The sequence below is a fragment of the Perognathus longimembris genome, chromosome 2 (genome assembly GCF_023159225.1).
Source record: "Perognathus longimembris pacificus isolate PPM17 chromosome 2, ASM2315922v1, whole genome shotgun sequence".
Taxonomy (NCBI): Eukaryota; Metazoa; Chordata; class Mammalia; order Rodentia; family Heteromyidae; genus Perognathus; species Perognathus longimembris.
This window is the reverse complement of record NC_063162.1, coordinates 127627355-127640917: the sequence shown is the minus strand read 5'-3', so window position 1 is coordinate 127640917 and position 13563 is coordinate 127627355. Positions and strand designations below refer to the sequence as shown.

Here is a 13563-nt window from a genome sequence, read left to right as displayed (position 1 = left end):
ATTGTAAAAGGAGCCCACCTTCCCAATCTGCCAGTTTAGAAAGGAGCATAAGTCTGTCTTACTGTCAAACCTCAGATCATTTTGACAGGGTTGAAAACCTTCATGGCTACAAGCAACATTTAAAGAGTGAAGCTGGGGCTGGGGATATGGCATAGTGGCAAGAGCGCTTGCCTCCTATACTTGAAGCCCTGGGTTCAATTCCCCAGCACCACATATACAGAAAATGGCCAGAAGTGGCGCTGTGACTCAAGTGGCAGAGTGCTCGCCTTGAGCAAAAAGAAGCCAGGGACAGTGCTCAGGCCCTGAGTCCAAGGCCCAGGACTGGCAAATAAATAAATAAATAAATAAGTAGGTAGATAGATAGATAGATAGATAGATAGATAGATAGATAGATAGATAGATAGATAAATTAAAATAAAATAAAGAGTGAAGCTGGCTTGATGTGGCTATAGGGAATGGAGACAAACATCTCCAACTCCATGGTGTGCAGTAGCTCTTTTAAAAGTTTGTTGTAAGTGTTGACTGATCATCATGAAGTCTTACTGATTTTAGGAAGCCAGAAAATTGTAGTTTCATTGGAAAATAGTAACGAGTTTTCAGATTATTGACTTTGGAGCTGGGGATTGAACCTAGGGTCTCGTTCTTGCTCTACCCCTGACCTTCATCCTGAGCCCCTATTTTATTTTTTGATGTAATATGGAGCCCTTTTCTATTTATCTCTGGGCACTCACCGTTGTATATAGTCCATGTCACATCTTGCTACACTGCTCTCATTGTACATTTTTACCCTTTCTCATCTTGTTTGATAAACTCTGCTTTTTTATCCCATCGATTTTCCTGTAAACAGCTTCTTCTCCTCTCTGCACATCTGTCAGCTGTCAACTGACCTCATATTATAAGCTGCTTATAAATCCTGCCACCATCCCATGGTTTTCCCCTAAAGTAGGTCAGTACTCTTCAAGGGCTTCCATTCTAAGTCGTTGATCTATTTGATTTGCTTATCTGACCTTTTCAAAATAAACATCTAGGGAGAAATGTATTATACTCATAAACTGACATGTTGAATGGAAACCCCTTCATACAAGTACTTAAAGATAATGAAAAGGTAAATAAAATAATCTTTTTACAAAGAAAATACATGTCTAGGCTTATGTGTCTTTTGCCTTTCAAGCTCCATGCCTTTAAGTTGTAATTTCTGCTAGAGTTACAAATTAAACACAAAGAACTCTCCCTTCCATTCTTCTCTCCTCCCTTGCATGACTTCTGCACAGTGGGTACTATGCAAAGTATGCCACTGTTCCTTAGTGGTTAAAATACACCTGGTCTCTGCCCTTCTGGAAACTATGGGAGAAGCCAGTTAAAATGCTTGCAGCACACCTGAGAATGAAAAGACCCATAGGTGATCAGTGAACATCAGCATTTTGCTCATACTCCTGTACCCTACGTTACTGTATGTTCAGGCAGAGAAGATACTGTTTGAAATTTTGTCTCGTCTCACAACATGTTCTATTATAGCTTGTTGAAGGCTAATACTGTGGCTTATTCTCCAGTTTAGCCTTGCATACCAATCTTCAAGCATTATGATGTTCCGGATGTAGGAAATAGAACTGGCAAAATAAAAGGGAATTCTTTGTCCTGTTCAAGAGAATTCACTTAGATATAGGTTGAAAGCGGTAAGGACAGGAATTGATAAAGAATGTCTAAAACTGTATTCACTAGTACCACCATCATCTAGTAGTTAGTACCCATTGCCATTGACTGGTAAGGTGATAGTGGGGCATCTAGAACAGTGGAGAGGCCAGGGTGACCAGGGCATCTGAGAAGGCAAGGGCCTCTGATATTGGAACTTCTCAATAAAGAAGCCTGAATCATTTGACCCTTGACTGGGAGACTAAGATAACTATAGATGAATGAAAACTCAGCCGCAGGGTCATAAACATGATCTCTACTCCACTTTTCTTTGTAGGGTAGATTCTGAGAATCCATCAAAAATGTAGAATTAGATTACTAGCAATGTAATCCTTCTTATGAAGCTAGACAAGCTGTTTGTCTTTGTCTCCAAGACTTCTTGCACTCCTCTAAACTTATTTGTGTCATTTCACTGTGAGGTTCATTGTGGGACCTCATGTGTTACTCGTGGAAAGAATGTGTCAGTCATGAAACATAACAGAAACAAAAATAACCTATCACCACCAAATTTCTATCTGCGTCCACTAATTTATAATCCCTTCTCTGTCAGGAACCTCAAAATTATTTGATATTTCTTCTCGACACTACCTGTAGGAGACACACAGAGACTTACTGATTCTATCTCAGCATTCCTTTTTGTTCTGTACCTCGGCTTCCTTCACCTTTTGCTTTCACCTCTTGCCCCAGTATGTCCACCTCCTCTTCTAATCTGATTCTTTATTCCAGGATGAGGAGCTCAGAGCGTGAGTCAGGTCCTGTCTTCCCCTCAACTTAAAAGACATCCCTGATGCCCAGAGCTGGTTGTGGCTCCCCTGACATCACATTCTGGATTTTGTATCTTTCATTTTTGGCTGAGAGGCCAAATGCCTCATTTGAGGCATCAGAACAGCAGGTCTCATCTCAGTTTTGGCTGCAAATCCACTCATGGGGAGCTTCTACAATTTGCCAATTCCCTGGTCCCTGCACAAGCCAGTTAATCAGAATGTGTGAGACATTCAGGGATGGGTCCCTGGTGATCCTCGTGTGAGCCCAGAGTGAAAGTACAGCCTATGTTCTGCCCATTGTGGTGACTGCTGCATCCCATTGTACTCACATGGCACCATTACCTCTGAGCCTGCCATCATGCCACTCTTGCAAGTCCTCTGACCTGGGTGTGATACCCCAGTTCCTCTGCGACTAAGCTTTCTAGAACATCCTAGCTACTGGCAGCAGCTTCTGAGCCACTTGAAGTAACCATACACTAAACCCAAATCAGAGGAAAACTAGAGTTCTTCAATTCTAAAATTTCAGATCAATATACATAAACCAATAGGCTGGTGGGGTTTAAGTTATTGAACAGGAAATATTTTTTAGTTTATCATTGTTGTCTTAACCAGTTATGGATTTATTACAGTTTCACAGCGCATACATCTGAAAAAAAATAGTATTGGAGCTATGAGAAGCATAGGATTTGGGCATTCTTACCATAAATAGTGTTGAAAAGGATCTAGCATATACGAGATTCTCCTGTAACGGACTCCACCATAGCTTAACAAGAAATGGTTGTTGTTGATTTTGTTCTTCTATAAAGCTTCATAGCATTTAGAAAAGCTGTTTCAATATGAGAAGTGATTTACTTGCAGTACTGAATGACTATTTTGAAAGCGTTTGTGTTCATAGTAACATAAAGGAATATAGAATATGCTCTCCTGAGAAGTATGGAAATTGGAATAGTTGACAGTGTTACTCTTAAGTACTTTAAATTGATCTTTCTTTATTCAGGGTTAACTTGGCTAAGACAATTTATAGTTACCTAAAAATTAAAAAGAAATTTCAATGTCTTTTTAAACTGACAAATAAGAAGTACATATATTCACTAAAATGTTCATTATATTGTAAATGCTTTGTAGGTGCCAGTTGAGTGTTTGGTGCTCTGATTTATTCATTTGGTACCTACAGTAATAATTGTCTCTCACTTACTCTATATCTGTCAATTTGGGTTCACTGCCTCCTTAGTGCTAGGGTTTGAATCCAGAGCTTCCTGTATGCCCAACAAGCAACTTAGCCCTGAGCTATATCCAAATTCTTAGATTTTCTTTATACATTTTATTACTTAGACATGAATCCCTAAATTAAATGTTTTACATTGACTGTTTTGAACTTTACAGGATGAAATCATATTGTATATATTCCTTAGTAATTTTTCTTTTCTTTTCCTTTTTTTTTTTGTTGGTGGTTCATTGTGAACTCAGGGCCTGGGGCTGTCCCTGAGATTTTTGTTCAAGGCTAGGGTGCTGCTACCACCAGAGTGCCAGTGCCATGATGGGCTTTTCCTGTGATTAATTGAATATAAGAGTCTCACAGATTTTCCTTCCTGGTCTGGCTTTGAGCCACAGTACTCAGATCTTAGCCTCCTGAGTAGCTAGGATTACAGGTGTGAGACATCAGCACCTGCCATAGTATTATGTCACATACCCATTACTCGTTAAGAGTTGTAAATGGTTCCATTTCATGTCTCTTATACAAATATACTCTTGTTTATTTGCATTGCATTGTCAATGGATATGGGTTGGTTGTGTCTGGGATCTATTAGGGAACTAGAAATGTGGATTATTGTACCTTTAACTGTCTTAGGAGAGAGAGGTCCAATATTCTTCCAGAGTCTTCAGAGATTCCAGGCAATTTCACAGCATACCCACCAGACCACATCTAATACTTTGTGTCACCTTTTAATTCTTTTGCCAATTTTCATAGGTGTTTGTAAAAGCTCTAATCCCTAATTTCCTTTCTGACAACAGCTTGTCTGATCCCAGTGAAACAATCTCCTGTTAAGAAGAAAATCATCATCATTTTAGAGAACTTAGAAAAATCTTCATTATCTGAGTTATTGGGGGACTTTTTGGCACCTCTTGAAAACCGCAGCACCGAAAGCCCATGTACTTTCCAAAAAGGTAACAACAGTGGAGAAAGCAGATGGAGAAGCCTCTAATGTGTTCCCCAGAGTAGTGATACATGATGTTGCCCTTCATTTAAATTGCATTTGTGCCACAATACTACTTGTTGAGATGGGACTGTGGCCTTGTCGTTGCAGGAAATGGAGCATCTGAGTGTTACTACTTTCATGAGAACTGCTTTCTGCTGGGCACCATTGCCAAGGCTTGTCTTCAGGGCTCGGACCTGCTGGTGCAGCAGCATTTCCGCTGGGTTCAGCTGCGGTGGGACTGTGAGCCCATGCAAGGTCTGCTGCACAGGTTCTTACGAAGGAAAGTGGTGACCAAGGTAAGAGCCGAACCTGGATCCTGTTATCTGGAGAGCAGGGAAGGCTTGAGTTAGCTAGAATTCTAGGCTTCTATGACTGTTCAAGGCTTCAGTAAGACATAATGAATGTGGAACTCAAAATTTCTGGGTGAGAAAATTATACATAGGTTTTACTCTTGTTATTGTCATTAGGTAATAGTAAACATGTAAGAGCCATATGGTAATGATTAAGTGCAAAAAAAGTTTTATCACTGAAGAAACAAATACATACCCAACAGTGTACTGTTAACTTTCTATCCTTCAAGTATCTCAAGTAAAGGTAAAATCAGATTTGATTTTAAACTTTCAAGCTTTTACATTTTTAACTATAAAGGCAAATGGAAAGCTGCATTGTTCTAAGCCAAATCCCTGTGCTCCACTCCTGTCTCTAGTTCAGAGGTCAGTTGCCCTCACCCAGTGACCCTGTGTGCAAGATTGTCGACTGGGTTCTGTCTGTCTGGCGTCAGCTCAACTCCTGCCTGGCCCGCTTGGGCACATCAGAAGCACTCCTGGGACCAAAGTACTTCCTGTCTTGTCCTGTAGTTCCAGGACATGCCCCAGCAACAGTGAAGTAAGCGCCCTTTCTCGTCTTTGTGCATTTGGGATGTTTGAGAGTAAGAATTTGAACAGATTGCTTGTGCCTCCTCCTGCCATTAGCACAGGATGCTGACCTTACAGGATGACCAGGACATGTCACTTACATAGTTACATCCAAAGCCAGGTATTTTTGCTAATAGCCAAGTAGCAGTTTGTCCTGCTTTTTAAAACAAACAGAAGCAGTCCTGGATTACTTTCTGTGCAGTCTTTTTGCAAGATGCAACAAGAGAAACTATATTATTTTATGCCCACCATCATCCTCACCTACCACTTTGCCTCTTCCCCCCCCCCCCCTAAAAAAGATGGCATTCAACTGAAAACCTGAAATTTTTTATCCTCTATTGGTACTTACTGTGTTTTCCCTTGAGTTACTTACGAGGTAAAGTTAATGAATTCAAACCATCAGGAAGAAATAGAAAGGAGAGAAAGCCATTGCCAATCCAGTTTAATAAAGATCCTAAAACTAACTACTGGATCAGCTTCTGCATTTTCTGGCACCCTGAGCAGAAATCCATTTTGCGAAGCAGAGAATGCACATAATCTGTCTTCACTGTGATAAAACAAAACAACTTAAAAACAATAAATTGGAGAGGAAGGAAAGCTATTTTATGAAATAGAAACAGCACTTTTCTGTGTGCTTGCACTTAAGGTTACGAGCTGTCCCATAGCTCAATTCTCTGGCTGGCTTTGAGCTGTGATCCTCAGATCTCAGCCTCCTGTGTAGCTAAGATTATAGGCTTGAGCCACTAGGACCTGGCAGAAATAGTACTTTCTTAACCAAACTGAGAAATACCTTTAGTGAATTAATTACTATTCTCTTTATCGGTGTTATATTTAAGTTTTATTTGTATCCAGAGTCTCAAGTTTCAAAGAAACTAGTTAGAGCCTTTCCTCTGTAGAGTGTGATCTTGTGTAAAAACTTTGGAGGCTATGAAATTTTTGCCACTTACAAGCTGACCAGTTACCACCTATAGTTTGCAATGCTGGGTTAAAATCTGGGACGTTATCCAAGCAGAGCACTCAGCCTAAGGTATATATTTATGTAGGTTGCTGTTAAGTACTAAAGTAAACACTTACTGCTCTAGTAATATGGGGTTTGCATCACAGGTGAACACTCTACCTTAGTCTTCTACAGAGGAATGCTGGCTAGTCTGTCCCGTGTTTGTTCTAGAAAGAGATATTGCCTTTATTTACCTAGTCTGGAAAGAAAGCTGCCCCCTTGCTTCTGAAGTAGACACCATCTCCTTTCCCTATATTTCACACAAGATGCAAGATGTGCAGAAGAACTGTACTTTTGAGTCTGTACACTGTGTGGTAGTTTTATTTTTTTTCTTGATTTGCAACTGGTCATTAATAGAGAAGCTTAGAATAGATTAGTACTTTGGTAGTTTTTAACAACAATTCAAATGCTCTTTGTCTAATAGCTCTGAAAACATTCTTGTCTTGGGAAATGTGGTGTTTATTTTTTTTCTGAAGTCTTTAATCATATTAAGACTATATCTTTTTGTCATGCTGAGTGTTGCACCTAGGGCTTTATGCATTAAAGCTCTACCACTAACCTATTTTAATATTGCAAAAAGTATGCTCTTTTTTAAATTTAAACTTTTGCAAACACTTGCATATCATCCATTGTATTTACTTAGAGGTTTGTAGGCAAATTCCACCTTTCACATAGGAGGGAAATATGTGATATTTGTTTCTCTGGACCTGACTTATTTAATATATTTGTCCTAAGCCTTTCCTTTCTTTACAAATGGCACAATATAATTCTTTCTAATGGATGAGAAAATTCCATTGTGTATATTTACCACATTTTCTTAATCCATTTGTCTATTGAGGGACACTTGGGCTGATTTCATACCTGGTCTATGGTGAATTGTGCTGTAAGGCACATAGTTATACTGATGGCTTTATTGTATACTGGTTTATAGACTTTTGAATAAATGCCAAGAATTGGAATTGCTGGATCAGAGTGTAGTTCTCTGTTCAATTTTTTAAGAACCCTCCACACTGGTTTCCAGCATGGTTGAATAAGCTTACATTCCCACAAGCAGTGTATTAGGATTCCCTTCTGGCCAAATCCTCATCGCCATCTCTTACTTGTTTTCTCCATAATAGACTTTCTAACTGGAGTGAGGTTTAATCTCAGAGTAGAGATTTACATCTCTTTTTGGGCCAGAGATTTTGAGCATTTCTTCATGTATCTATACGTCATTTTTATTTCTTCTAAGAAGACTCTTTAGCTCATTAGCCCATTCATTCATTAATTGGGGTGTTGGTTCTTTGAGAGATTAATTTTTTAAGCCCTTTATGTATTCTGGATATTAGGTCATTGTCTAAGGTATAGCTGGCAAAAGTCTTCTCCTGTATTTTTTAGCTTGTTGGCTAGGCCTTTTGCCATGTAGAAGCTTTTTAGTTACAGTTCCATTTATCAAGTCTTTCTTTGATTTTTTTGTGCCTCTCAATCTTTACTCAGAATGTTCTTACCTGTGACAAAGAGTCCTAATGTCTCTTTTACTCCTTTATATAGTAGTTTAATGTTTTGTGGTCTTCGATCCATTCTGAATTCATGCTGGTTGGTGCAAGGTCATAGATAGGGATCCAGTTTCAGTTCTGTTGTTTTGGTTTGGTTTTTTTGTCGGTCATGGGGCTTAAACTCTGGGCCTGGACACTGTCCCTGAGCTCTTCAGCTCAAGGCTAATGCTCTACCACTTTGATCCACAGAGCCACTTCCAGTTTCAGTTTTTGCATATCCACTTTCCCCAGCACCTATATTGAAGAGTCCATCTTTCTTCCAGCCTATGTTTTTTGCTCCCTTATCAAATAATAGATAGCTATATCCATTGACTCTTCTATTCTATCCCATTGGTCTTAATCTTGTTTTGTGCCAGTACTATAGCTCTGTAGAAGAGCTTGAAGTTCGATATTATTATACCTCCAGCACTGCCTTTTCTGCTCATGATTGCTTTTGCAATTCAAGATCATTTCTGGTTCCATATGAACTTTTGGATTGTTTTCTCTGTCATTGAAGAATGAGGTCAGAATTTTGTTGAGTATTGCATGTAGATTACGTTGGGCAGTACTGTCATTTTCAAGAAACTAATTTAGCCAGTCCAGAACATGGAAGCTCTTTATACTTCCTTAAGTCTTCCTCAGTTTCCTTCTTTGAATTTTTATAGTTTCTGCTGTAGATTCATCACAAAAGTATAATCTTTTTTAAAAGAACTGTAATTGTCATTGAATGTTCCAAATATTTGCTACAAGTCAGGCACCTGTGGCTCACACGTGTAATCCTACTTACTCAGGAGGCTGAGGTCTGAGGATTGCCATTTTAAGCCAGCCTGGGCAGGAAAGTCTGTGAGACTCTTCTCTCCAATTAACCTCCAGAAAACCAGAAGTGGTACTGTAGTTCAAGTGGCAGAGCACTAGTCTTGATCTGGAGAATTTAGGGACAGTGCCCAGGCCCAGGGGAGAAAGAAAAACAAAACAAAACATGCTACAGATCCATGGCTTTCAGCTGCTAATACAGTGCACATTAAACAATAGCCTGATACCCTTCTGCAGAGTCGGATCTAGTGAAACATAAGTGAGCCTGGCTTTGGGGCAGATTTAGTTTGCCAGAGATATATCCTAACTTCAGAAATAATAAAGCACAATTCATGTGTTGTCTTAAGAAAATGAAGTGAATTAAATGTGTATAAAATATTTAAATATGGATTCTACGGAAATCTTACAGTTTTCTAGACTCCTGTCTTTATTTATTTACCTTCCTTTCCATATTTGTAATCACTTATGCATTCACTCATTCTGGAAATACTTACAGGCATTGATGCTATAGGCAAAGGAGACATGCAAACAATTAGCTTCCCTTGAAACACACTGATCCTGAAATGAATTCAAACTATTTTTCCATTGATTAATTTCACTAATTATCTGATTAGTGAAGTATCCCACTTACAAAAACACACTTTGCCCTTGGTCTTCAGACTTGTCCCTTTGCAGAATTTTGTGGTATTACTGAGAGACCTGCTCCTCATGGTGAATTGCTCCTCTCTTGCAAGGTGGATGTCTAAGCTGTGGAATGCTGTGATTGCACCCAGAGTTCAGGAAGCAATACTATCAAGAGCCTGTGTGAAGAGACAGCCTGGTCCTGTGCAGACAGCTGCTAAAAAGCACCCTAGCCAAGGCCAGCAGGCTGTGGTTAAAGCTGCGCTCAGCATCTTGCTCAATAAAGCTGTTCTGCATGGCTGTCCCCTCCCGAGAGCAGGTACGTGGTTTCATGCATGAAGAGAGGAATTCACACCCTTATGTAACACACCATGGAATTTGTTCTTAGGGAGTTCTCCTTTGTCTCTAGAGAAATTAATGGATATTTCACAACACTGCTCCAGAATTCAGCCCAGTTGTCCATTACTGGCTCATGTTTGGAGTCCAGATCTACACAGCCTGGATATCAAGCTTTTATGTGTTTATTTTTTAGTTCATTTCTCTGAGAAGTTCATTTCTCTTCAAACTATGAAGCAGCATTAATCTCTGTGTTCTTCTGGGTAAAATGTGATCTGTATTTCTTTCAGAGCTAGAGCAGCATACAGTTGATTTCAAAGGAGGAAGTTTCCCTCTATCCATCGTCTCAAGTTACAGCAAGAAGAAAGGAGAGAGCGGGTCCTGGAGAAAGGTGAACACCAGCCCTCGAAAGAAGCCAGGCCGTTTCGCCTCACCCACCTGGAACAAGCCGGACCTGAGCCAGGAAGGTAAGGGGATGGGCATGCCAATCCAGTTTCTGAATGCAGATGGACTTTTATTTTTTATCACTGAAAAACAAGGTTCTGAGTTGTTCTGTGCATATTTTCATGGACTAAGCATATTATGCATATTCCCAAAAATGTTTATGTATATTTCCAAAAATGCTTCAGAACCCTTGATCTACAAACATACTATTTTCATGCTAGAATTCCAAAATTAAATTTATCTTTGCCTTGTTATTTTTTGCTAACTTAGTTTTGTTATGACCATGATTAAATTTATGGAATTAAATCATAGTGCCTTGGCATATTAGATACCAATAAAAAAGATCTTTATCATTGAATCAGGAGTGTGTGTGTGTGTGTGTGTGTGTGTGTGTGTGTGTGTGTGTGTCTTGTTCATTTATGGCCTCTGCTATGGCTCAGGTTCACATTAGGCACTGGAAATACAGGAAAACAACAGGAAATGCATGGAGTTTTTATTCCAAGAAATCATCATATAAACCTAAAACATTGTTACTATGTGCTTTAGAGTTGACAAAATCAATAAAGGAAATGTAAATTAAAGCACTATTATAGGGATAGGTAATTCCGCTGCATTATGGCAAATTTAAAATGTTAAATTATAAATTATTTTAGATCCATTTATATATTTAGTAATTTCAGTTTTCAAACTATTTGATATACCAAACAGGATATTTCTTGAGACATCACAACTTCCTTGAAAGGGTCACAGTCTTTACTGCAGTAGTTTACACTGACTTCTGCCTACAGATTTATAAAATGAAAATACATTATGTTTGGTCCATCAGATAATTCCAACAATGTCTAAATTGATTTTTATTTTTGACACACTTGTTAAAACATGAGCTGAGCATGAAGCTTGATAAAAGAACACTTGTCTTTGTTCGTGAGCCCTGGAGTTGATCCCTTGCTCTCCAAAAAAGTAAAAGCACAAAGAATCTCCACAATAGACTTTCTTTAGGATGCATGCTGCTACAGAAAGCTCATAAAGTTTGGCAGACACATCTCGTTCTTTTCATACCTGAAACAGGAAGGCCAATGATTTTGAATCTTGAGCTTCCTAGACCAAGGCCAAGGTTAGCTGCGTAGCTAGTAAGAAAAGGGAAGTTCAATAATTGGTGCTTTCAGAAAATGGAAAAAATTTACTGGTAGAAAAACTAGTACAGCAGTGGTCTTTAGTGAACAGTTTTTCATAAGGCTATTTTGGATCTAATTCACTTTTCAAAAACTGATTTTTACTTTTCCAACAACTTTTTGTAATACTGAGGATTACCAAGGCATACGCAGCAAGTACTCTACCACTGAGCTACTTCTCTAGCCTGAAACCATTCTCTGGAAGAAATTTATACTAGTTCCATTTGTACACTTTTAGAATTTGCTTAGAAGTAACTGAATAGTTATTGTGTTCTTAAAGTTTGAAGTATGTATTATAGAAACATATTTTTATTCTACAATGGCTTACCAGTGTTTCTCGTGCCTGAGTATAAGTTAATGAGAAATATCTGGTATAATGACCAACAAACACAAATCTGTGCACCTGATTAAGTATATATAACTGATGTAAATCAATATGCATCTACAAATGATACAGACTGATATTTTCAGTTTCCTTTTTCTTAAGTGGATCATTATTTGCAGTTTCAAAAACACAGATTTAGTTTCTATGGTCCTTTAATACTGTTCATATGCATGCGCTCTCTCTCACGCTCTCTCTTTCTCTCTCTCTCAATCTCTTTCTTCCTCTGTCTTCACCTCCCTCTCTCCATCCTCTCTCTTTTCTTTATTTTCCAGTACTTGGGTTTAAACTACAGCATCATACTTGCTCAGCCAGCACTCTCCCATTTGAGCTACACTTCCAGCCTAGCTTTTCACTATGTATTTTGGAGATGGAGTCTCATGGCTTTCTTTGCCCAGACTGGCTTTGAACTATAATTCTCTAGACGTCAGTCTCCTAAGTAGCTAAGATCATAAACAGACACAAAACACCTTACATTTTTCAAATTTAACAAGTCCACACATCAAAAGCTGTACTTATAAAAGCTATTACAGAGCAAGTGATGTTGGGAGGCAAGAAAGGTAGAAAAAGAGAAACTATGTCATGAAAAGGCAGATACTAAACTTCTTTTGAGGTATTTTGAGAATAAAGATGTAAATAAATAGGTCAACTATTGAGAAGAGGACCCATTGATAGAAGTAAAGATTAGGACTCTAGATATTAGCCTATGTGCCATTATTTTCCTGAGTTCATCATAAATGTACATAAGGAAGTTAACTCCCTGTCTTTCTAACAGTGCCTGAGTTAGCTACTTGTTGGTGTCATGATCCTGGGAAAAAACTTATAGAGTGGATGTTAATTTAAGAACAGCATAAAAGTGCTACAATGCTGAGTCTTTACAATACACAGCTTAAGATGTACTGCAATAATGATCCATTTTATTGAAAATCTGTTTTTAACAGGTATAAAAAATAAGACCATATCACAGCTGAATTGTAACCGGAACACTTCTCTGTCAAACCAAAAGTAAGTTCCTCTTTTTAAATTGATTTATAACAGACAATTATTACTTCAGACACTTCATATTTTTCTTAAATTTATTTATGCCATCTTATGTTGTTAAGATTGTTTTTAAAAGTGCAGTTTGAGATCTAAAGGATGATTTGCTTATTCATAGAGTAGACATGCTTGGACGTTTTGCAAATTTATCCCATAATAGCCTCATCAATCCTGTACCCCATCACTAGGCGAGTTTATGTCCCTTTCCCTTGGTGTTCAGCATTGCAGAACAGGGGAAAGGAAGAAAAAAGCGGGGAGGGGGGAATAAAGGAAACTTCATTAATGCTGCTTTTTCCAGACTTAGCCTAGATAATTTCTCCAATAACCTTAAGATATTCATATAAAGATTTTTTTTATGGAGAAGTAAACCTAGGAACTGAGTTTAAGGAAAAAGAACTATCTGACCTATGGCCATAAGCTAATAAGAGGATACAGTTAAGTTTGAAATTGTCATAGTGTTCCATGTGCTTTATATCTTTATCTGGTTGAAACAAAGAAAAGAGAAAGAAATTTCAAATTGTGTAAGTCCAAATAAATTTCTCTATGCAATAAAATTTTATGTCATTAACAATTTTTAGTGGGATTTAGCAAAATCCTGAGGTGATTTATCATTAATGTACTCTTGGCATGTACTAGGTTGCTACATTAAATGACATTTACAAAATACTTGAAAACACCAAA

At 38.3% G+C, this 13563-nt stretch overlaps 1 protein-coding gene across 1 annotated transcript in view; it reads left to right on the top strand.

The window, feature by feature from the left end:
* The window catches only part of Cttnbp2 (cortactin binding protein 2), a 124754-nt gene that overhangs the window by 101631 nt on the left and 9560 nt on the right, over positions 1-13563 (top strand). Inside the window, exons 15-20 of the mRNA XM_048340116.1 lie at positions 4467-4619; positions 4760-4947; positions 5358-5536; positions 9624-9829; positions 10137-10313; positions 12786-12849. Of these exons, the coding sequence (XP_048196073.1) occupies positions 4467-4619; positions 4760-4947; positions 5358-5536; positions 9624-9829; positions 10137-10313; positions 12786-12849 (967 nt within the window). The remainder of the gene's footprint in view (positions 1-4466; positions 4620-4759; positions 4948-5357; positions 5537-9623; positions 9830-10136; positions 10314-12785; positions 12850-13563) is intronic.